The 24,491-nt window shown below is 43.1% G+C and overlaps 1 protein-coding gene across 1 annotated transcript in view; it reads right to left on the reverse strand.

Moving 5' to 3' along the window:
• Cpne8 (copine 8) overlaps positions 1-13,971 on the reverse strand; it is a 191,898-nt gene extending 177,927 nt beyond the window's left edge. Inside the window, exon 1 of the mRNA XM_038343526.1 lies at positions 13,797-13,971. Coding sequence (XP_038199454.1) covers positions 13,797-13,933 — 137 coding nt within the window. The 5' untranslated portion in view covers positions 13,934-13,971. The remainder of the gene's footprint in view (positions 1-13,796) is intronic.
• Positions 13,972-24,491: the final 10,520 nt, after the last annotated feature.

The following is a 24,491-nucleotide window of genomic DNA, read 5'->3' on the forward strand; positions in this document are numbered from 1 at the left end:
TGACCATGCCAGAATGTGGGCATTTGGTTATACATCACAAGCCCTGTCACCACACTCCAAGTGGAGTCCTGTCCCAGAAAAGCATAGACTAATCAAATTTAAAGTTTAACATCTATTTCATACATATGCATATATAACATAAGGAAAATATATATGCTTATAAATGTAGAAAGAATGATCTACATTACTGGAAAAAATAAAAGTATCCCTAAGAAAACATAGGCTAAAAGACTTTTTTAGACCAGCGTTTCACTATGCAGCCCTGGAACTTACTCTGTAGGCCAGGCTAACCTCATACTCATAGAGAGAAAAAAATTATCAAGCATTTTATAAAAAACGAAATAGTTTATAAAAGAAGAAATACCAAACATCTCCATGTGCATGTATATTCAATAAAGTTTATCACAAATAATGCTCATTGAGATTCATATGTGGTGTACACTGTTTTTTGTGTAAAATGGGCAAATGTTAGCTACTAATGAATAACGCACTAAAGCCTTATTTTGTTCTCACAGAAAACAAGGAATGCCTTGATGAAACGAACAGGGGTGCTTATAGATTCCAGACTCGGGCACTCAGCTGACCATGGCTGAACCAAGGGCAGAAATGACACCGCAACCAGCAGTGGTAGCTTGTGCCTACAAGGCCAGCACCAGGGAGGCTGAAAGAGTAAGTGTTCTGGACACCAGACTCAAGGGGAAGGCTACCTCCCCCAAACAAAGGCCAGCAGTGCTGCCTGCAGCTCAGTTACCAGCTCCAGTCTTAAGCTACATCCCCACTTTGGCTGTGCTTTGCACATGGTAGGAAGCAGCTGCCTAGAGTCCTTCATCACCCTGACACCTAAGACTATCTGCCAGCCTTTCCACCCTCTTAATTTCCTTCACCAAATTTCATGGGTTCACTCTTAGTTGGTAGGATGCCTACTCCTGAATGGGTGGGAAAGCCCTACGTTAAGCTAAAGCATTGCTATCAAGGGGGAAGTTACATTCACTCTTCCTTTCGATCTGTGCTTATTGAACATTCGTTAAATATCAACCGGTGTCTCGGCACCATGTAAGAGAAATGGAGAAGCCCTTATTTCAAGGAGTTGCTTTTACAGAGAAAGGGAGAGATGCAATCTCCAAAGATGGAAGAATAACTTTCAGGTAGCGTTAAGAACAGTGGACGGGGCTACGGAGGATGCATAGCTCAGCAGTAGAGTTCATGATAGGTAAGTCCCTGAGCTCTTTCCTCAGCACCACAGGAAGGAAGGGAGGAGGTATAAAAGAGAAACAGAGGACTGACGGAGGGGAGAGTGAAAATATTCAAATATTCAAAAATATTCAAATCGGGTATGGGGAAGTGCCTTCAGAGGTGGTTCAGAGCAAGGCTTTCTGAGAAGCCATTTGCACTGCGAACTGAGGGAAAGGAGGCCAATTCGGAGAGGCCTGGCCATCCAGTGTTGTCGGCAGAGATCAGGAGAGCATGACGAGCACAGATGCCCTGAGCCACAGCAGAAAGTGAAAGTTACAGGAAATAAAGTGGTGAGGGAGAGCGCTCACTCTTGTGGCCATGGTAACACAATTTCGTGGTGAAATCTTGTTAGCGTTATGGAAAAAAAAAATAATGTCCTGGAGAGAGGGACTTGTGTATTTTAAGGGAAAAATGCAACCCAGCGAGAGGAGACTGGTGATGGAGACGCACTCGAGAGTGTCTCCCAGAGGAAGAAATGAGATGCCATTTCTAAAAATAAAAATGGCAGATGTTAGTCTTCACTGCCTTTACAGTGTAAACCACTGTCCTACCACAGCTGGATTGACGTGAATATGAGTTATGTGTCGTCAAAGGAGCCTTCACAGCCTTTCGTTGGCATTACATCACATTTTAAAAAATGTGCATTCCTTTGGATATTCCAACCTATACCTAAATGGAAATACAGTCTAGAATGCCAAACAGATACAGTTTTTTTTTTTAAAAAAAAATGTGCCCACATTGGCATCTTTCTCAATTATATAACTATATATTATGTACAATGCCTATTACAACATAATCATAACTCTTTCTTGTAATTAAGAACACTTGGTGGAAACTAAATAATCATCAAGCGACTGATTAAAGAGATGAGATTCTAATCAAATTAATGAACAATTTAAGTGGACTTTTAGCATCAAAGAAACAGCCTAGTACTCTCATGATGCCATAGACTTGGGAAGCACCCACCAGCGTGGGCATTTCCTGGCTGTTCATCCTAAGCCCTCTATGCTTCACCCATCCTCCGATAGAAAACAAGAGCCGTGTGTTAGAAAACATAGGGTGATGTGCGAATGCTCCACACAGAATATTCTGGGGAGTAAACATAAAGTATCTAGACCATCGCCCAGCACACACTAGAAGAGAAAAGCACTGGAGAGAGGCAGCCACCATGATAAACAGTTCCCATGCTCAGCACACTGCCCTCCAAATTCCTGCGTGCCTGCATGAAGTTTTAAAAGGCGAAGAAGCTTCCTGGAAACATGATAAGAAAGTTCGTGGGTTCTCTGTGAGAAGTCATGATTGACTCCCAGCTAGACTATGAGAGAAACCTAAATGGAGCATGCGCCACCCCCACCCCCCAAATTGGAGCTCATTCTGGAAACCCAGGCTCCAAGACAAGTCCCGACTGGACCCACACAACCGCAGCCTGGAACTGTGCAATGTGAGCACAGGGCTAAAACCTATGATCATATGGGGGGAAAGATCTAACTAAAGAAGCTGCTGACTTGAAAATGACCCCCAAGGGGCACACAGAAACACAGGATCTGGTAAATGAAGAACCACACACCATTAGACAATGGCTGGAGTCACTGTGGGAGCAGGCAACAAGGCCATGGGTAAGGCTCCCCACAACCGGGCATGGTAATGTGCTCTCCAAGGTCAGCCTTTCTGAAAGTGGGGAAGTGGGTTTGCTTGGACCACAGGTGAAAAATTCCCAGGCAAAGCACCATAAACCTGCTAAGAGGAGTGGAATTAACACAACAAAAGAGAACTTCGTCTTATTTAAGTCATCAGAACATGGATTGGAATGAAAACACATTTTGTGTGTGTGTGTGTGTGTGTGTGTGTGTGTGTGTGTGTGTTCCATTCTTTTCAACACAATTTGGCTTGAGTTTCCTATGTATTTTTATAGTGGGTGTGTAGAACTTTTCTATAACATGGCCGATCTTTGATTCTTCACCATCTTCATTTTGTGAGTCACTGTTCTCCTGCCTCGGTTGAATGGTAAGACAAATGAGTTCTGTGCTAAGTAGCAGGTGCTTTCAAAACATTTTGTTGATATTACGTCACACAGTTCGAGTAGCAACTATATGAGAAAGACTTTCTACCCCACTTACATACAAAAGCAGAGATCGGAACCCAGTTGAATACATGAGCTGTAATCAAAGCCATGCCTGTCCAGCTCTGAGCTCTTTCTCTGTGTCTCACATGTTCGCCTTACTATGTTAGACCATGGAGATTTCGTATCATTTTTCTCAACCTCTCTTCCTGCCCACTCTAAATACAGTCACCGTGTTTGAACTTGCCAACAGTTGAATGACAATGAGCTGCTGTGTATTTTATGTAATTTGTTAAATTAGTCTTCTGTGAAATTACTGCTCCCCTTAGAGTCAATGCACGAAGCATGTCTGTTCCAGGAGGCATATGCTGATGACTGTGGCTGGTCCACAAACAAGCACACATGAGAAAACTGAAGGCAAACACTACTTGCCCGAGCATCGCTTCAGCAGAGGCTGCCTCCCAGGCACTCCAAGTACATGTTAGGTACATGACCATACTTTCCAACTTTTAATTTCTTTGTCCATTAGCTGTTGGGAAATCTGCTCCAATTTCAACCACTGCAAGCTCAATATCTTCACATTACAAAATAAAACCTGTGCAGGAGGGTCATTTGCTTAGATTTTTAAGTTTCCTCAGTCACCATACATTCCTTACCAATAAAAAAACAAGCCAATTCTCGGAAAGAAAAAAAAAAACCACAAGCCTATAACAGGAATGCCTCCTTAGCAAGTTATTGTTTTCCCTTCATCCTTTTTAGTTTAGTTTTTGAGATTATAATATAATCGCATGATTTCCCCCTCCCCTTTCTTCCCCCAAAGCCTTCCCATCAAGTCCTCCTTGCTCTCTTTCAAATTCACAGTTCCCCCACAGGCTTTACACTATTTTCAGAGATCTGTTTAAATCAATGAATAATTCAAATTGTACTTCGCGGCAATCTGAGCTTTGCAGACTCTCCAAGAGAGTTTAAACAGAAGACAGAATCAAAGTCTGAGTGTTAGCACATGGGACCAGGCAACACGGAAACTACAGATGACTTCCTGAGGTGACGTCATCAAGGGTGAGCAGAGTGAAAATGCACCTCTGAATCATAAGGACTCACAAGCAGATAAACTCAGTCCCAGCACCGACAAACCCATCGTGAAATTAGTCCTACCAACCCTAAAATGTAAATGGATAACCTCATCAAAGGCTTTCACCCCGCCCCATCTCCTTCATCTTGCCTTTTTATAACTGACTTTTAAAAAACTCAGCTGAGACTGTATTTGTTCCTGCCTTCTGTCTTCCCCTCACAGGTCCCAGTCATATGAAATGCACTCCTTTCCTCAGCAACCTTGTGCAAGCATTCATTAAGCACGTTCTATGCAAGATATTAAACTATTAGATAGGCATGGTACAGTGGTGGATAAGAGTCAGTTGGTGTTCGATGAGAACTTCTAATTTCATGGTTATCTGATAGTCTTTCAACTATTTCTTCCAAAAAGCACTAAGTCCACTGGAAGCCCAAGAAAGGGTGTTGTGGAAAAACCTATATATAAATGCCTGTGTTCTTGCCTCTAGCTTATTTGTATGTGATTAAGGGGAGAGATCTGTAAGCAGTCCAGTGAAATGTGGAACACGTACAACAAACACACTATAAATTGGAGAACTAAAGGTTGAATCAAATTTATTAGAAATTCTTCATAGTGACAGAAACGTGTCAACTGTCAACACACTCCAACAGGAGGGATGCTAAGAGGGACTTCTCCCAGTTTGCTCCTGATTGAGCTCGTCTGAAGTGGTTTGGAACTAGGGAGGCTTTGAGTAAGAGCAGTGCAGAGGAGGGAAGTGGAGACATGAAGATAAATAGATGAAGTTTGACAGTTAGGGCAAGACTCCAACACTTGAGATATGAAGGCGGAAGGAGAATCAGGATTTCAAGGCCATGCCAGGCTACATAGTAAATTAATGAACAACCAATGGTACATGAAAAAAAAAACCCAAACTAATATTCAAAATATTTAAATATTCTTACTGCACTAGCAATTGAGTTGTATACAACATTAAATCACCCTAAGTATCTGTCCTTTCCTACTCTACACCCAGGAGGAGATTCCACACAGCTCAGATGAGTCAATGAGACAATATTTTGATGAGGAGTGCTTGGTTAAGCCTATCTCTTGCTCTGTATTTGAACCTGAACCTCTGAACCTCATGAGGACTCCCAAAGATAGATCTGGGGTTTGAGTGGGGAGGTCACTGTAATCTTTATGTGTTCCCTCACCAATGCAGCCATGCTTAACATATCATTTTTCTCTTCTTCGCAGTATTACTTGTCTCTTTAAACTGGCATGTTGAGTGGGTAGCTGAGCCTGGCTTGTTAGGATTGTCAGAGGCTGTCGCATGGCCTAAAAACTCCAGTTACACTTGCACCCTGGTCAGACGAGCCTGGAGCTAATCGGTATCATAGTGAGCCATAGTAAGCTATGGAAGTAAAGCAGCAGAAGGTGAGGGCTTACTTCTCAAATGACAGAAATTTTACTAATGTACTGAGGAAAAAGAAAAAAACATAAAGGACTTAGTCCCCTGTGAAGATGTAAACTAGCATCTTCTAATGGGCACATACACAGTCTGAAAAATCTCTGAGGAAATGCCGCTGACAATTCTGTTGAAAACAGCAGGTTCAGACCATTTTCCCCAAGTGAGAAATAAATGATACGAGCATACAATCATTGCATGGTAAAATCACAGCATTCCCTCTGCACTGGGAGCTGCTGGGCATGTCCTCATGCATGAAACCCGTGTACCGCCTTCATCGAAAGAAAGCAATGCTACGTTTTGGTTTTTCCTAACTTTATAGCATCCGTTAGATCTGTGCCTTGGAAAAGACTTTATACAATTAAGCATGGCAGATTTGGGGCTAAATATAATCAATGGAGCATTCAGTCTCGTCTGTCAGAAGCACTTCAGATATTTCTTAGACAACTCAGCAAAGCATCCTAGCCAGACAAATGGAAGAAGTGGCAGAGTCTATCGACAGTGGTTTTGCAATAAGTCTGCTTGTTTTAACATAGATATCATATATAGTACTGTAAATATCCTACATAGAGATCAGCTTTGCTCTTTGCTCATTTCTAGAAACTGTTTCCTTCTATCGCTCTACTATTGAGGCTTTATCTTGTTGTGACTTTTGGCTTTTCAAAAACTATTCACATTTTTTGTGGCATAAAATTAAAACTGTACATTGAGGCAGTAAGAAAGCGTGTTAACCATTTGCTCCCTCAAGAGATTGGCCATACTCCTTTAAAACACCACAAGTCTCTCACTTCATTGGTTTAACAAGTAAATTAATAGAAATATTTTTCTTCAATACAAACTCCATCTTGAGTCAACTAATAAGACATGCTGATCTGTTTTCCTGTTTAGATACACCACATAGAATATCACACATTCAAGCTCATTGGTGTGTGTGTGTGTGTGTGTGTGTGTGTGTGTGTGTGTGTGTGTGTGTGTAGAAGCCAGAGGTCCACATCAGGAATACTCCTCAGTCATTTCCCACCTTGCGGTCTGAGATGGAGACTCCCACTGAACCTGGAGCTTGCTTAGTCAGTAGACTGCAGGCCAGGGACCTTAAGGAACTCTCCTTCACCTTTCCCAATAGGCACACCACTGCCATTAACATTTTACCAAAGGAGTTGTCTGCCCAGCCACACTGCAAGTTACAAGGATTGCCTATTTCTGTTCAACATTCATCCCTAATTAAAGAAACAAATTATCTGTCAGTATGCAGAAATAGTGTCCACTTCTAAAACTCACTGAGCTGTTATTAGAGACAATATAACCAAAATTATATGTTTCTTGTCCCTTCACATAAAAAATTTTGCAGAACGCTATAATAACTGGGTAAAAAAAAATATTCTTTCATTAAGTTATACTGGTGAAAATAGGTTGAGTTTCATATTTTTATTATGTATATTAACACTTCAAGATTATAAAAGTAATTAACTCCATAGATATGTAGGTTCATTTCTCCAACCTGTCCATCAAGCAGCAAATATCTACTGTAATGAAAATGTTTACACACAAAGAACAAAGTCACATTTTATAGTAATAATAGTAAAACAAACGCTTCTAAAACCGATTATATAGAAAAATATATAAAAATCCAAATAATATTAAATCATAAAAAATAAAATGTGGTAGTAAGAGAACTCAAAGAAAGGTGCAATTAATTATCACCCTCTGTGAGCCTACACATCATGGACAACAATATGTAAGGACAGCCTTTACTGCCAGCCACAGGCAAGGATTTTAGGCACTCAGAAAGTTGGAGTCTCTAAATCCAAATAAGACAGGAAGGGGATGGCTGAGTGGAATGAGGAAGTACCCTGGTCATCATTCAACAGACAAAACTAGTCATCCTGCAGGCTCAGCCATCCACATGTTGCCCTACCATGCCCAGTGTTGAAAGCAGATGACCACTTCCTGAGCCACGTAACAAAAGGATGCAACAGGCCCTGGAGTCCCAGTGCATTGTGAGCTAATTTAAAAATAATATGCTAAAACTGCTTGTAACAAACTTATGAAAGACAGCGTGTCAAGGATGCTGAGGCAGAGCAGCAGCAGTGTGCAACACCAGATAGCATTGATTCACTTCATTTCCAAAGTCAACTGTTTTCCACAAAGCCGGCTGGTGCCCTCTGAATCCTCCCTGACACAGCCCAGGGAGCCAGCAACGAGTGAGCAGAGTTAGCACACAAGATTGAATTCATTTGCCGTCTCCCCTGGAAGCTCTATTTACCAGAAATATTACAAGCATATCCAGAAGTAAACTGCGGGAAAAGTGCAGCTTTTTATTAATATAGAACAGTGTTCATTTCTAGGATGAACAAGACCAGCTAGATTCCCGTTGAGAGGAAACTCTAGATCAGCCACAGCAAAATTTCACATTGTTTGGGGGAGAGGACTGAGTAAAACAAGGACTTGTAAATAGCAAGGGCTTGGTTCTAGAAATAACCTACCATAAGCTCCTTCAAAAAGAGTCTCACACAGGGATAGTAAGAAAGCTTAGCAGGTAAAAGCACTTGGCACACAAGCTAACATCCTGAGTTCAAATCCCGGAACGCATAGTGGAAAGAGAAACCCTACATTCACAAGGTGTCCTCCGACTTCCACACATGTGCGATGGAATACTCATGCCCATCACACCCCAACAACAACAACAATAATAATAATAATTTAAAATCTCAGACACTAAAATTAGGTCACACCATCTAGACAGCAATGTGTGTTATATCAACAAAGTTATGTTGAGCAAAAAGAAATAACAGCTTAAAAACATATATTAGCACTGTACTTTTCCCAATTATTTCTTATTCATTGTTATTGAAAATAAATCTAGGTCTGGCCTGTTGTTTCATGTCTATAATCCCAGCATTCAGAGCTGAGGCAGGAGGATCACAAGTTTCAGGTCAACCTTAGCTAGATTGTCACATGGGGAGATACTTTCTAAAATAAAAGTAGAAACAAAAAAAAACCTTCAAGATATATAGCTTCATCAAATAATATCATATCTCATTGTTTCCATATGTGTTAGATTAAATTATAAAAATTTATATCATTGTATTATACCAGTATAACTGTCTACTTAAAACTGTTGTTTATTTTATGAAACATAAATTGTGACTTAGCTACTTTGCAAATGGTAATCATGAGATTTCCTTCTGTTTTACTTGAGTTCCTTACAAGGTCTTGTCAAAGGTCACAGATACAGTGTCAGAGAAGGATGAGACGCTCAGGACTGGGGATGCCTTGCACAATGAAGCAATAAACCTCACAAGTGGCATGCCCACAACAAAATGTTGTAAATGAAGCATAGAAATTGAACCTACTTAGCTCAAGACTAACCTTGACTTGAAAACGAATCATCGTTTGAGTAATGTACGTCAAACTTCTCCCAAAGTTTTTAAGTTTTCTAAATGAACTTTCTTATTTAAAAGACAAACTCACAAAGACTTAAATTGATTATGTCTCCATTTTTCAAAGGCTATAGAGTCTGTGGGTAGAAATTCTAGCATAAAAATCAGTTGCAATCAACCTGTTAGAAACTCTGCTTAGTCACAGTCATTTGCTCATTAAGCCTTCAAGTTTTAGGATACATAACCAGCATCATAACCATGTATGTAAGCAGCACCATAGCCATGTATATAAGCAGCATCATAGCCATGTACATAACCAGCATATGTGAACCTGTGAACATAGAGTCCAGCATCACAGTCCCAGATATTGCATCTCAGTAGACCTGCTTTGGAGCCCAGGAATCTGTAACAGAAACCCTCTCCACTTCACAAACACCAGATGACTTCATTTAGCATTGCACGTTTACTGACCACTCAGAATCCACCATCATGAAGGAGTCCCAATGGTCCTTATACTGTACCTAAGAATTACAATAGACCTGCTTAATAGAGGTGTGTGCCAACTGTTTGAGGAGTGAAGAAAACTTCAGTTAAGAAAGGGGCCATGAAGGAAGATGACATTTGCCCTAAGTCTTGAAAGCAGATAAAAAGAAAAAAAAAATCTAATCAAGACGCAGGAGTGACGAAGGTAAGGGAGGCTGCAGACAGAGAGCAACGTGGCACACCCACACTGCCTTGGACCAGGATGATAATCCTGTATGCTTTGGAACTGCATCTCTGGGTCAAACTTTGCTGCCATATTTACTTGCCAGGTGTCTTGATAGAGACTAGGCACATGTTTCTCACGCTGCATCTAGACAGTCCATGGGAGAAGCGGTGCCAGACAAGACAAGGAAGCAGCTTTAGGTCTGACTTCAAATTCTTACCAGGATGTGCACACTCAAAACATTTCAGCTTCCTTCCTCATTCCAGGAGTAATGGTATGGATCAGCACTTGAGAATTAGCATGGGAAGACCAGAAGCATCCCATGCTCTGACTACTAACTATCCCCTCAGTCTGGGAAAATGACAAAAATTACCAAAATAGTGAAACAGGGGCTCCTGAGAAAGGGATTAATTACAGAAAATTACTTCTTTCCATAAACTTCAGCATCAGCTCTCAGCGACGTGTTTTCAGAATAAAATTGGAAGCTTAGCTAAAGTTGCACCATTTCAGCTACAGGGAAGCTCAGTTAATCGGGGAACTTAAGTTTTTAAAACTCTACAAGTGACTTTTCAGAAAGAAACACGAATGCACAAATAATAAGGTAATGAGCAGAGGAGAAGCCGGAGATTGTGACTCTGCCTTTAGGCGACTATAACCAGAGTGTGGTTTTCCTCACTACAGGGCAAGTTCACAGCCACTGAAACTGAGGCTGTCATCTCTCCCAGATTAGCCACGCCCACCGTCCTGTCCTGTAAACTGAGTTCTCAACTCCGCGACGTCCTATCCCTGCACGTGCAGAAGCCTTGTTGCTAGGCTTTCTCCTAGGTAAGTATCTTCTACGATGTTTATCTGCCAGTCACGTTTTACGTTTTCAGAGATGACAGCTTATCTGTCCTACCCACAAAGCACAGTTTAATTCCTGGACATATATAAAAGACACTCAGATACTTGATCAGTAAAAAGAGATATATTTAGCTTCGGGCTTCAATTGTTATCTTTCTCTCTTTCCCAAAGTGACAGGGAATCTTTTGATTATAGGGGGCAGAAGAAAAAAGGTTATCAAAAAGGGGTTCCATTGTAAGCTACTTTTGAAGCATTAGCAATCTGAGCTCCCTCAGACAATGTGGCATGGGAAGTCCTTGCCCTGCTCACCTGCAGCAAGGCTGAGGGGCCCTCCATTGTACTTTCTTGCTAAGCATCCAGGGAAAGCTGTGCTCTGGGAACAGTTAGCTCTGTTTTCATTACCTGGCTTACTAGAATTCAAACAGAGAATAGTTACAGAACTCTAAGTGACATTTTCTGCATGTGCTACCTAGTCTGGTGTCAACTTGACCCAAGCTAGAGTTATCAAAAAAGGAGGGAGCCTCAATCGAGAAAATGCCTCCCTAAGAACCGTCTGGAGGCAGGCTATAGGACATTTTCTTAATTAGTGAATCATGGGGAGGCCCAGCCTATTAGAGACGGTGCCATCCCTCGGCTGGTGGTCATGGGTTCTGTAAGAATACAGGCTGAGCAAGCCAAAAGGGGGCAAGACAGTAAGCAGCTCCTCTCCATGACCTCTGTGTCAGCTCCTAGACACTTTCCACCCCAAGTTGTTGCGGTCATGGTGTTTTATCATAGCTAAGATGCTGTATCACAATAATCGCTCACAGTTTTTATTTCATGTCTTGGACAAGTACATTCCCCATATCCTTCCATAAAACCCTTGTAATGCACTAAAGAAAATGCCACAATTAGCTTCATTATCAGATATGAACAAGCTTAGAGAAACTAAATAAGAACCAATTCTTAGGTAATAAAATTAAGTCCCAAGGCCAGAATTTGCACCCAGGACTCTGATGTTGAAACTCAAACCATACCATCTCCCACGGTGGCAAGACAAGTCTCTCAAACACCACACAAGTGAAATTAACCTGCCTCAAACTCCTACCTTACCAAGTACACTTGCCCAAAAGTGGTTTCTATGTTGAATTTAGCAAGAAATAAACCATCAACTGGTTCTGGACAACTCAAATAATAGAGAAGGCCTGAACAGCCTTAGCAATAATATTTGGCATTAAGTACTTGCTTCTCCTTCAGAATATCTGTTTCTTATTTGAAACTTTTTTTTTAAATGCTAAAGAGTAATCCCTCGGAGAAGACGGTCTCCAGGACCTGGAGCAGAGCTGAAACAAACTGGTGTGAGCCAATGCACTTCAGGACCCCAGCCACCAGTACTATTCCGCTCAGCCCTGAGGAATAACAGTCGGTATGCAGTGTTCTTGTCTGTTTAGAGCCCTCCCAGTGCAGGAGGCTGAACAGATGATGGATATGAAAATGCTGATATGGGAGAACTCCTGACCGCCCACCGTGTTCCTGTGCAAGGGAGCAGTAACCTCCTTCTAAATCCCAAAGCCAGCTTCGGAGAGAGCCAACGCTCCTAGGAATTGCAAGCTCCTGGGAACTGCAGCTGTTAACTGGAAGGAGCCAGTGGGGCACTCAAGGGGGTGACCGTAATAAGCCAAGGGTATGTGTCAGCTGTCCCCGAACACACCATTATCACTTTCACAGCCTGAGGTCAGTCAGCTTCAAGACTAATCAAATCGTCATTTATAGTCCTCAGGGCTATCCCTTACCCAAAGAACAAGGCTACAGGGGTGGGGTGGAGTGGGTGCTGAAATGTGAATTTCCAAGATACTTTAGCTTTGGAACAGTGGTTCTCAACTTGTGGGTCATTTGCTACCCGATGGGGAGGTCGACCAACCCCTTCACAGGGGTCACCTAAGGCCATCGGAAAACACAGATATTTAGACTCTGATTTATACCAGTAGCAAAATTAGTTACTAAGTAGCAACAAAAATAATCTTCTGGTTGGGGGGAGTTATCACAACATGAGAGACTGTATTAAAGCGTTTAGGAAGGTTGAGAAGCACCGTTTTAGAGGCTGAAGGCATCTAACTTCAGGGTTTGTTTCCAACAAATTTCACCCATGCTTGTTAGACTTAAAATTTAAGACAAGCTTTCCTACAGAAAGGCTGAGAACATTTGAAGGCATTTGCAAGCACAGGGTATGTGTGGAGTTTTCCTCTGAGAAAGGCCCTTCAACGAGGAATGGGCACCTGGGTGTATGCAATCACTCTGGAATTCTTAATATAGCCGACCACCTAATTCTCCAAAACTGGGGCAGCTCAGCTACTCTGCTTAAGGAGGATCTGTCCCATTGAGCATCAGGAAAGGGGCTCTGAAACCGGCAGTCCTTGAGTTGAAAGTTGCTGCATGCATTTATGTTTATCTAGCGGCCAGCAGAAAATCAGTCGTGACTTCTCAATTCCTAGGTAAGCCCCTGCCAGGAAGAACAAACCTGGAACAGCCATAGGCTTCGGGCAAACGTCCCCGAAGGGTGTAGGGTGAGGAAGTTGGATGGTTCCAGGAAGTGGGTGGAGAGGAGGAAGCTGAGGAACTGGAATTGATCCCACCGGGCGGCGGGAGTCCCAGGCCAGTGTACGTAGCTGTCACGCCCGCTTTTGGCAGTACTGACCCTTCGGTTCCCGTCATCACTGAACATCTGGCCCTGATTTCATTTTTTTTTTTTTTTGTAATTTTTTTTCTTAAAGGTTGTAAAGTGGGCGGCGGCTGGGGTTCTGAAGCTGAGTCACAGCTTCTGCCAACTTTCACTGCATTTCCCAGAAAGAAAACAAACACACACAAAAAAGACTCAGTCCCAAAGCCCACCACTCTAGTCCCCAAATCTATGTCACTTGACCGGGGGAGGGGAGGGCGAGGGGTTAGCGTCTGTCTCACAAGTGGAGTGTCCCCACTCATCAAGCAACTTCTCACCGGCGCCAAGCCTCGTGGTACAGGGAGCGCTAGCCAAGTGCCACCAAGCCCCAAATGAAAGGAAGAGAAACGAGCCGCGTCCTCACCTGCAGGACACCGACACCTCCACGCGTGTGGCAGGGATGGCGGCACTCAGCTGGTTCAAGTCCCCGATGCCCGCGGCGCTGGTGTAGCGGCTGTCCATCTCGAGCGGAGGCGCGGAACACTTGTCCCGAGCCCACATCCAAGCTGCGGCGGGCTGAGCGCTGCTCGGAGCCGAGCTCCCCACCGACGGGAAGGGGTGAGGGTGGAGGCAGAGGAAGGAGGCGGAGGCGGTGCGGGAAGGGGAGGGAGGAGGCGGACCTGGTGGCGAATCGGGGGACCGAGCCAGTCCTGGCAAAGCCGCTACGGTCTCCTCGCAAGTGGCGCTCCAGGCAGCTGCAACCCCAGGGCAGCCGCGGGGAGGGGTTGGGTCTGCCGCCCCTCCGGGTGAGGATCTGCGCGTGGAGCGCAGAGACAGTGGATGACCCTGAGGGGTACCGTCTAGCTGGAGAGTCCCGGAGCCGGCGGTGTAGACTCTGCACACTCGTACCCTCCGGGGCCGTGGCTGACTCCACTCTTGCCAGTCACTTCGTTTCCTCTAGGGAGGAAGATAGAGTTGTGGGCTAGAAACCAACCCACGGAACGGCCTCCTGTGACCCAGGCACATACGCCACCCCCACCCCCACTGATGGGTTCCCTACTTCGGTCTACTGGACTGATGGGGTCCTGGGAGGAAGGACGGCCTCCAGCCTTTGACAGCGAGTACAGAGGGGCGCGCCAATATATGGGGCAAGCTGGGGCGGAGTGGACACTGTTGGGACGATCGCTGCGGTATAAGGGAGGAGGCTTTACTGCGTCCTCCATCCCCTGTAACTTGAGAGTTGGGTCCCTGTAAGCGAGGGTCCCCTTAAGGGACTTCAGAGCCTTGCTATGTCCATTCCTTTTCAAACAGATGGGATTTCTGCCCTGAAGCGGGGGTTGGAGGTGGGGTGGGAGAGCTTAACCTTGTAATCTATCTCCTTCTTCCCTGGTCTGGTCCGCAAGACCTGCAAGCTGTGCAGTGTAAACCAGGTACGCAGCTCAGGCAGCAGGGCGTTTGGCAAGTAGATTCTAGGCGGCAGTACTGGGGATGGGTAGGACGCGGAAGCCGCAGCAGCTTGCCTGGCAACCCCACTTTACTGCACACACCTGACCCCAGGCGTCACTGCGGGTTTTTCTGGTGGTGGCCACCAGGAGGCGACGGAGAGCAGAATGCCTACCCCGGGGAAAGAGGTGGCTGATGCTAGCGGGCATTACCAGCCTCCTGGGCTCACCTGGAGAAGCAGGTGCTTAAAACAGGCCTCCCTTGGGGCAGGATCACCAACCCACTTGGAGGCTCGTGCCTAAAGAGGCAGGATGTGGGTGCTTACCGCTCTTCCCTGCCCCAAGCGCTTGCCACTCTTTAGTCTTGTTTTCTTTTCCTGGTGGCTCCACCTTCCCCTCATCATCCCCTTAAATCCAGAAGTTTTGGTTTTCTCTCTGTTTCCCCTATCACAAATTAAAGTACACTTTATGACTAAAACTTTCCCTCAAATTCTTTTATTGCTGCCCGAAATTGATTTGGTGAAGGAAGTCTAGATATTTTTTAAACTGACCAGAATTTTATTTTGTAGGTGTCTGCTGAAGAAATAAAAAGTAAGAACTTTAGTACTCAACCCAAAGGCCTCTTCCTAATTTGCCACCTTGTCGAGTCCATGTGTGTATATTTTAATGCATTTATTTATATGTACAATAACTAGCAAGTAATTGTGGCGGAGTTTGAACAGTGTCTACCTGTGAAGTCATATCAAAATAATAAGCCGTTCCCTCACCCCCCCCCCAAATTTCTGTGTGTCTTTTGTAATCAACCTCTCTTCTCAACATTCAGAACATCACTCCATTTTAAATTTAAAACCACAAAACATGGCATGCTCATTTTAAATCTGATTCCTTTTGCTCTGTAAAAATTCTTTCCAACTGGGTGCATCAGTGAAGGGTAAAGGTCTACTTTTGAGTACATGCCACAAATCCACGAGCCAACCCCCTTGACTGACAACGTGCTTATTCCTGCATTTGGCCTATTACAAAAAAGACTGCTAGGAACACTGGTCTGTAAGTCTTTTGTGGATGTAAGTTTCCATTACTTTGGACAAGTAGAAATGGAATACTTGGATAAAAATAGAATAACATTATGCTTAATTTCTTAAGAAATTACTGAATTGTTTTACAAAACACTTTTACTATTTCTTACTTCTAAAGCAGTATGTGAGCTCCAGGTGTTCCTCAGCCTTGTCAACACTTGGGTTAGTCTTTTACAATTTAGACAGTATCATTGTGGTTAAAGGACTAATGACTGTGTTTCCAGGAAGTTATTCATCTGTAGAAATACTTGGGTGAGGTTCCCTTTATATTGGAGTGTTAGTTTTATTATTTCTGAGTTTTTTTGAAGATTATATATCGAGCATGTAAGATTTTTTTTTTACCATTTATGATGGTAAAAGAAACAATGTGCTTCTTTCAGTTTGAAAAAAAATCTATATTTTTGGTTGGTCCACCCACTGAGACAGTGTGCCTGTTCTAAGGGGAGCTCACCAAATCCAGCTGGACCGGGACTAAATGAGCATGTGATCAAACCGGACTCTCTGAATGTGGCTGCCAATGGGGCAGACTGAGAAGCCATTGATAATGGCACTAGGACCTGTTTCTACTGCATGTACTGGCTTTTTGAGACCCTAGTCTATTTGGATGCACACCTTCCTAGGCCTGGATAGAGGGGGGAGGGCCTTGAACTTCCTACAGGGCAGGGCACCCTGCCCTCTCTTAAGGAGGGAGGGAGAGGAAGGAGGGAATGTGGGGGAACCAGAGGGGAATGGGAGGAGGGGAAGAAGTGTAAATTTTTGAATGGAAAAATAAAAAAATCTATATTTTCATTTTCTTGTCTATCAAAGAGAGTTTTCCAATTTTATATTTAACAGTTTTTTATAATTTATTTTTTTTAAAAAATGAAAACAAACTATCTTTTTTCATTTTACATACCAATCCCAGTTTCCACTCCCTCCCCTTCTCCCATTCCCTCCACCTCACCACCATCCACTCCTCAGAAAGTATAAGTCACATTGCTTTGGGGAATGTCCAAGGCCCTCCCTACTATGTCTAGGCTGAGCAAGGTATCCATCCAGTGAGAATGGGTTCCCAAAAAAGCCAGTACAAGCATTTGGGATAAATCCTGGTGCCACTGCCAGTGGCCCTGCAGTCTGCCCCAGCCACACATCTGTTCCCTACATTCAGAGAGCCTCATTTGGTCCCACACATGTGTTAAAACTCTCTCAGGTAAGCAGTATGTGACCTTGTGCCGTGCTAAAAGCAAAGATGAATTATTCATCACAGTGGTCGTCTGACAAACACGGCTGGCTGGGTGTCCCTTCGGTACTGGACACCGTTAGATCTGAAAGAGGAAATGCCAATGTTAGCAGATGAAGACCCCTTGAGGAATTACATCAACTGAATAACTCAGTCCCATCATTTCTCTGATTTCACTGCCTCGCAAAAGTAGAGGGGCTTCAGTTTTGTAATAAAAGTGCCACTAGTTTTAGAAGAAATTGTTTGTAAGATAGAATAACAAGAGGCCAATGGGGAAAAGACACAGTAGGGAGAGGAAACCAAAAGGAAAACCCCACCAGCAACAGGAGACCAGGGCTGTGCTCCCGGGAACTGACTCTTCCTTAAGGAGCATCCCATAGCATCCCGCTGGCTTCCTTTGCCTTACCTGGCAACTAGTGCTTGAATGAGACAGAAAATGGAAGACAAGATTCTTCAGGCTGCAGTTCCATCCATTGAACAGATGTCTATGGCCCCAGCAGCTATGCAGCTCTAAAAGAAGTCAGAATTTCTAGCATTGCTATACACTTGACTTGAAAATGTCCTTAGAAAACCTAAGCACCCAGGACGGAGTTATTATTCAATCCCTCTGCACAGTTGTTTAATCCGTCAAGAAGGATTTAATCCTTCAAGAAGTCACATCTTAACATCCAGTGAAGTCACCAGAGCAAGAAAAACTGACCGTTTAATGATGGATAAAATGAAATATGTTTTCTGCCCAGGCATGGCCTTGAATCCCAGTTCTCAGGAGGGAGAGGCAGGTGGATCTACCCTTGTCTACATAGCCAGGGTTGCATGGCCAGAGTCTATTAAGAAAAAAAGAAAGAAATGCAACAAAAAAGGGGAAAAGGTCTCTGAACACATGGCTTCTCTGTGGACCTAATGGCCATTTGAATATGAGCAACACCAAGTGGGTCCAGTCAACAGAAATTCAGGGGTCTAAGATTTGGATACAGCCTGGAAACTGATGCTCACATTGTGAAGTTGCCTTTGTGACCAAAAGTCACAGGGGTATCCATCTCACATTTCACCAGCTTTCCAATGGCTAACAGCACTGTTAAAATCAGCTATAAAATATTTCAAACAATAGCATAATTGATAGTCATCATGAATAAATATCTAGGAGCATTCAATCCAGTATTTTAATTTTTGGAGGGTGGGTATTACGTATGGATATAAAGGTAAACTTGTCAGATAAAATTTTTTCTCTGTTTGGTAAATGAATTTTATACTCAAAAAGGCACTTGGAAGGTAGGATTCTCCCTTTTCAGAATTTCAAATGTACTATGTATATAAAAGAACATATTGCAGATGGCATCATGAAGGCCACTTCCCTCTGACCACAGGATACTTAAGGAAATACCACCCAGGGTGCTCAAGTTACCCAACTGCCCTTAGTCATCTCTCCATGGCAAGTCTTCTAGACTTCTAATGATATTACCTCAGCATTCTCTTCCAGTGTGGACAAGTCATTCCCAAACTAGTCACAGTAGAGCTGTCATCCCCCTGCCACCGGCTTTGTGTCAGACACTTGGCTAAGGCTTGGCCAGGCTGCTTTTCTCCTCCATATGACCAATGGGGCCATATTCTTGGCTGGGCATTGGTGACTAAAGACTAGCTACACTAAAAATCTCATGCCTGATGGCTCAGGTCCATCCTCCAAGAAGCTGCTCTGTGGTTTCTCCTCATTTGGAGGAGTCCCTCTGGTCCTTCCCCTCAACTCAGATGCTGGCTTTCCTCTTGTCAAAGTAGAAGCTGCCAGGCTGTCCTTGAGGTGTTGAAGCAGTGCCATAGTCCAAGCTAGTGTGTTGGGGCCCAGTCTTGATGGGTTCATTAGTTCCAGGGTAGGGGTGAGGGGATTAAAAATGTTAGGCAGAAGAAACAGAGACACAAAAGAAATAAAGACACAGGATAGAGTCGAGAGGGCAACCGAGGGAATACTGAATCCACAAATGCGAATCCAAAAGGAGAGGAAGAAGGCAAGACTTCTTACAAACAAAGAACAAACAAAGTAATTACCATCTTAATATCCAAAACACCAAGTGACCACACCCTAGGTGCTGTTAGCCACATCTTAAGCCAAACCTAGCGCCAATAACCTTGAAGGAGCAGGAATAGGTCTTAACTCTCTGACCTATAGTCAAGAGGGACTGATTCACTTCTGTATGCTCCCACACTAGTGTCAGGAGGAGCTGACTGACAGGGTTGAGAAATATTAATCTGGCAAGGAACTGAGACCAGGCATCTAGATGTGGAATTGCTTAAAATAGTTCAGTGCAGTTCAAGAAAGGTTAAAATGAAACAAAAAACACTGATTAGATAGATCTTCCTGATATTTTAGACGTTTCTGAAGGAATGGACAAGCAGGAAATCTATGGGTTTATATTTTAACAAGTGTTCACTCTACTGAGCTTGGCTCTCTCTTCAACAATGGCTGTGCTCCCTACATCAAGAACAGGAGAGAAAAATTACAGAAAACCTGAAGACGAGCTTCTTTGTTCTCAGATTAAGATCACATGATCTTGAGAGTTCACGTGACCTTCGACTTTTCTAATTCCCGCAGCATGGACTGTGAAAGAACAGGCAAAGAACAGCTATGCACTGAGCAAGACAGCAGCCCTGAGCAGCGTGAGTGGTGCCTGAGGAAAGTCCTCCTTCATTGGAAAGTCCAGGATTCCCTGTGAAAGCCCATCGTTCTCCTTGTAAACTAGGGACAAGTCGTGTAACTCACTGAGAACTGAAAACGAGACTAGTGCCTGGGTGGTATGGCACTCGCAGTCCCAACCCTTTTCAGACAAAGTCAGAAGTATCTGGAAGCTCAAGGTCAGCTTAGGTTTCACAGTCAATTCAGTCCATGCTGAGCTATGTGAGACCCTGCCTCAAAATGGTAGAGGGGATGATGTGTAGATGACAATGATTCGGTGATGGATTTAAACACCCTGGCTTTATCATCTCATCTAACTTCTTGTCCGGTATGCTGCCAACTGCCTCCATGGGTTGAGTGGCCCTGTGCCCAGAGAGCCCCATGCACTGTACTTCAGTCTCCTGTCTTCCCCCGAGCTTGTCTAATGTGCTATGCTACACTCCTAGAAGCTTCACGCCATATGGTACACTTCCTTAGCCGGACTTATATTCAGCCTCCAGGGCTCCTCTACAAAGTCACTCCATCAACAAAGTGATCACAATGTGTCTTCATTTGATTCATTTCTTAAATAATGAAACTAACACAGTGACCCACCTGACTCCTAGGGAAATGGCAGAGAGAAAATGTTCAGCTTTTTTTCCCAATGAAAGTGATCATTTATATTAAAACACTGATTTACTGATTTTTTAATATTATTAGTCAATGATAACTAGCTAATTTTGAGAAATTTTCTAGAATATCGCCTACACTTTTCACAATCCTGATGTCTTTCAAAAGAGTCCACCATAAGAATTTTACAAGGACATGTTTCCGTGGTTACTAAACACGGAACAAAATTATTTTTTTATGTGTTCAGCCTCTGTATATACCAAAAATTTCTCCTAAGTAGCCTCACACTGAATCTTCTAGATCAGATAATTTTGACGTTCAAAGCTGCCAAAAGAAAATCTCTTGCCAGAATGAATGAGATTGGGCAGGCCCAAAGACTCTGACTTGGCAAAGAGTCCAAGAGTACATTCTTAAAAGGTTACAGACGGTGAACAATTTGCTCCTACAGAATCTGTCCTAAGTGTTGAATGTGGGTTCGGTTATACAATTATTGTGTAGCAATTTGCTTAATCCTGATTTCTCCTACATCCCTTTGAGACACAAGAGCACAGGGTCTATCTGTCTGACTCCATGTGAGTGGAGTCAGGGCATGTGTGCCCAAGGACCTCTAAGAGCGTCTAAAGTCTCTTTATGTTGCATTCAAATGAAAGCTTAGCATTCAAGAGACTGCCTGGCAGGTGTCAGAGGATACCAAAAGAATAGGATTGTGGAGGTTGGAACCAGCAGCTCAGAATTAGCAATAGAAGTTAAAACCTTATGGGAGCATTTGGGGGAGAACAATAAATGAAAAAAAATAAACACAAGGGTAAATTCTAATGAGTTGTGAAAAAAGATAACAAAAAGGTCCTGATAAACAAACAGGAAGAAGGGAGGATAAAACAACCAAATAGGGCCATCACAAAAAAAGAGTAAACAGGTTCATAAGGGAGAGTCACTATAGTCACTGCTGCTGAGGCCATGGCCCTGTCTTTGCTTTGGAACAACTATATATCCCAGTTAGGTTTCCATTTCTGTGATAAACACCATAGCCAAAAGCAAGTTGGGGAGGAAAGGGTTTATTTGGCTTACACATTCTGCCATAAAGGGAATTCAGGGGCAGGAACCTGGAGGCAGGATCTGAAGCAGATGCCATAGGCATGCTGCTTACAGGCTTCCTCCCCATGGCTTGCTCAGACTGCTTTCTTGCACCACCCAGGATCACCTGCACAAGGGTGGCATCACCCTACACTGGGCTGGACCCTCCCATATCAGTCACTGAACAAGAAATGCCCTAGAGACTTGTCTATAGGCCAATCAGATGGAGGCATTTTCTCAGGTGAGGTTCCCTCTTCCCAGTGGACTCTTGCTTCATTCTTCCTTTTTATAGAACCCTATACAGGTTACCAGCTCTCATCCCACGCCTGTCACTCTGGACGTCTGCTGAAATGAACGTGGAGCCCACTGCCAGCCTCCACTTTACCACCTAGAGTGCCAATCCCATCTGCTTCAGAAGCCTTCAAGGACTCAAGTAAGCTAGGTGCATTCTCGGGGAGCACTTCATGTCTGAGGGACCGATGCCAGCTTTTCAAGCCTCATTTAGTTCTCTGCTCCATCAGGTCAGGCAGGCATTCATTACTGGCTCTCCCCAGAGGGTACTGCGGTTTCTTGTCTGCTTGGACAATTAAGGTGTGCAACAATGTGGAAGACCAAGTGTTTTGTTGGAAACTAGGGAAAAGGAGAGACAGAAAACAATAAAAAAATTCGGCATTTAATAATACTAATATAATTAACATTCACTGTGTAACCCAGTCTTCTGTTACACTTGGAAATCACTCTGTTAACTAAGAAAATAAAACATTAAATGCAACAGGCTCTTTTGTCAGCTGTGCAAGTTCTTTAGGCAAAATGGAGATTCACAAAACTGGTTTTCATAACTTTGTTAACAGCTGTCAAATTTCTATAATTTGTCACAGGGGATGAAGTAATTTCTATTGAAAATTTAATAATTAGATCATTGTACTTCCCAAGCGAGGCTCTCAGTGTTCTGTAGAGTTCATAGAAATATATACATCTATTAGATGTTGAAGGTAGTCACCAAGAGTGGTAACTGTCTAGAAGAAAGAACTTGAATTGTGTATTCTAATAAAATGTGTGGTTTGTTTTCGTTTTAACAAAAGAAGCATAATTGTTTTTTTTAAGCTAACCAATAAACTTTTTCTACTGTGATGATATTTTGTTTGTGATCTAACAAGTAAAGCTTGCCTGAAGATCAGAGTGCAGAGCTAAGCCACTAGAGGCCAGTCCAAGAAATAGTGCAAGCCATGATGAGTGTATTTACTACTGATTTGTTAATTGTCAGTTTTAAGTTGTATTGCATTGTGATCATGAAAGATATACAAAATCATTTCAAATGTTCTGAATCTATTCATTTATCAATTTATTTCTTTCCCAGGATGTGATCTTACTTAGAGAAACTACCATGGGCTGCTAAGTAGAATGTATATTCTTCGGTGCTTGTGTGGAATATTCTACATATATCTCTTAGGTCCATTAGATATCATTCAATTCTGATGTTTCTCTGGTTATTTTTTTTTGTTCAGATCAGCTGTCTATTGGAGAAAGTATGGTATTTAAATCATACTGCTGAGTTAATCAGCTTCTTTAGTTCCGATAACATGCTCTTTATGAAAATGAGTGTCAAAATTTGATGCATGTCTATTGAGTCTTATGGTGTCTTTTCATTAATCATTACTTTAGTTTAAATGAAGTGTCTTTCTTCATTTCTTCTTTTTAGCTTTGATTTGAAATCTATTTTGTCGACAATTAGGATAGTGACCCCTGTTTGCTTCCTTGTCCCATTTGCTTGGACTATTATTCCCACTCTCTCACTTTTAGGTGGCACCTATCTTTAAAGCAAGATTTCTAATTCTTTGACTTCATCTTCAGGTTCTGAAATTCTTTCCTCTAGTTGACCATTTTATTTGTTGGGTTTTCCCTGTGAAGTTTGTAATTGGGTTGTTGAGTTTTTTTAAATTCAGTATTTATTTCGGCTTGAGTTGTCTTTAAATGTTTAATCTCCTTACTTGATTTAGTTTTCAAATTCTGGATTTTCACCATCATTTTATCCAGATGTGTGCTTAGGTTTTCTTGGCACTACCGAGGCATGCATTGCTATTTTCTTTAAGTTCATTATGTACTGTTTGTTCACAACTTCTTTACACATCTTGAATGCTTTGATGAATTTTCAGGTTCTTCTTTTAAATCTTGTGACCCAAGGTCCATATAAATAATTCTCAATAAGATTGGGGATTTCAGAGGGAGATACACCATCTTGGACTTTCCTGTATATTTTATTTTATGAGCTCTGTGCTTGTGGACTTCTTTCTTTGGCTACATGTCTGATGTGATGTGCTAAGTTGCCTTAGGCTAGGCCAACATAGTCTTTTTAGCAAGGCTTGAGGGTTGGGGATGGCATGAGTAGGTGAGGTTTCAGGAACTCACCAGGCTGGATTCTAGTACAGTGAAATGTCCCTGATAACATGTGGACATTTGATATGGTATACATAGGCTATGCACACCAGGACGAATCAGCATTCAGGATGTGTAAGCACAGATATCTCTGGGGACTGAGATGGGTTGAGATGGGCTAACGTTCAGGGAACTTGTCAGACTACACCTAAGCATAGGCTATAGAATCATGGCTGTGCCTGTCTGTCAGTTGAATCTGGTGGGGGTGGACTAGGATCAGGATGGCAGACCAGGCTGAGCTGGCACACAGGGATGGGACCAAACTTCTGGACAAGAAAAAGTGCAGGTAAGACTGGAAAGACTATAACTACAAGGAACATAAGCGACTCTGGCTATGTCTGGGAAGGGGAGGATGGTGTAGGTGAATAGGGATACAAAAATTCTCTGGCCTAGCACTGGACACAGAATGTCAGATCTATTCAAGGTCTGGGTTTGGGTGTGATATGGTTGGCTGAAGTGAGGGAGGGGAGGGAAAGAATAGGGATCCTACCTGGGTCTGCTTCAATTATGGTGGCTTCAGGGTCCTTGGTAGGAGGTAGAGCTGGGGTGGAGCACAAATCCCAGAGAAAGAGGGATGCACTGGAGGAGGGGAAGCTGTTTGGGG

Source organism: Arvicola amphibius, chromosome 9, assembly GCF_903992535.2.
Source record: "Arvicola amphibius chromosome 9, mArvAmp1.2, whole genome shotgun sequence".
Taxonomy (NCBI): Eukaryota; Metazoa; Chordata; class Mammalia; order Rodentia; family Cricetidae; genus Arvicola; species Arvicola amphibius.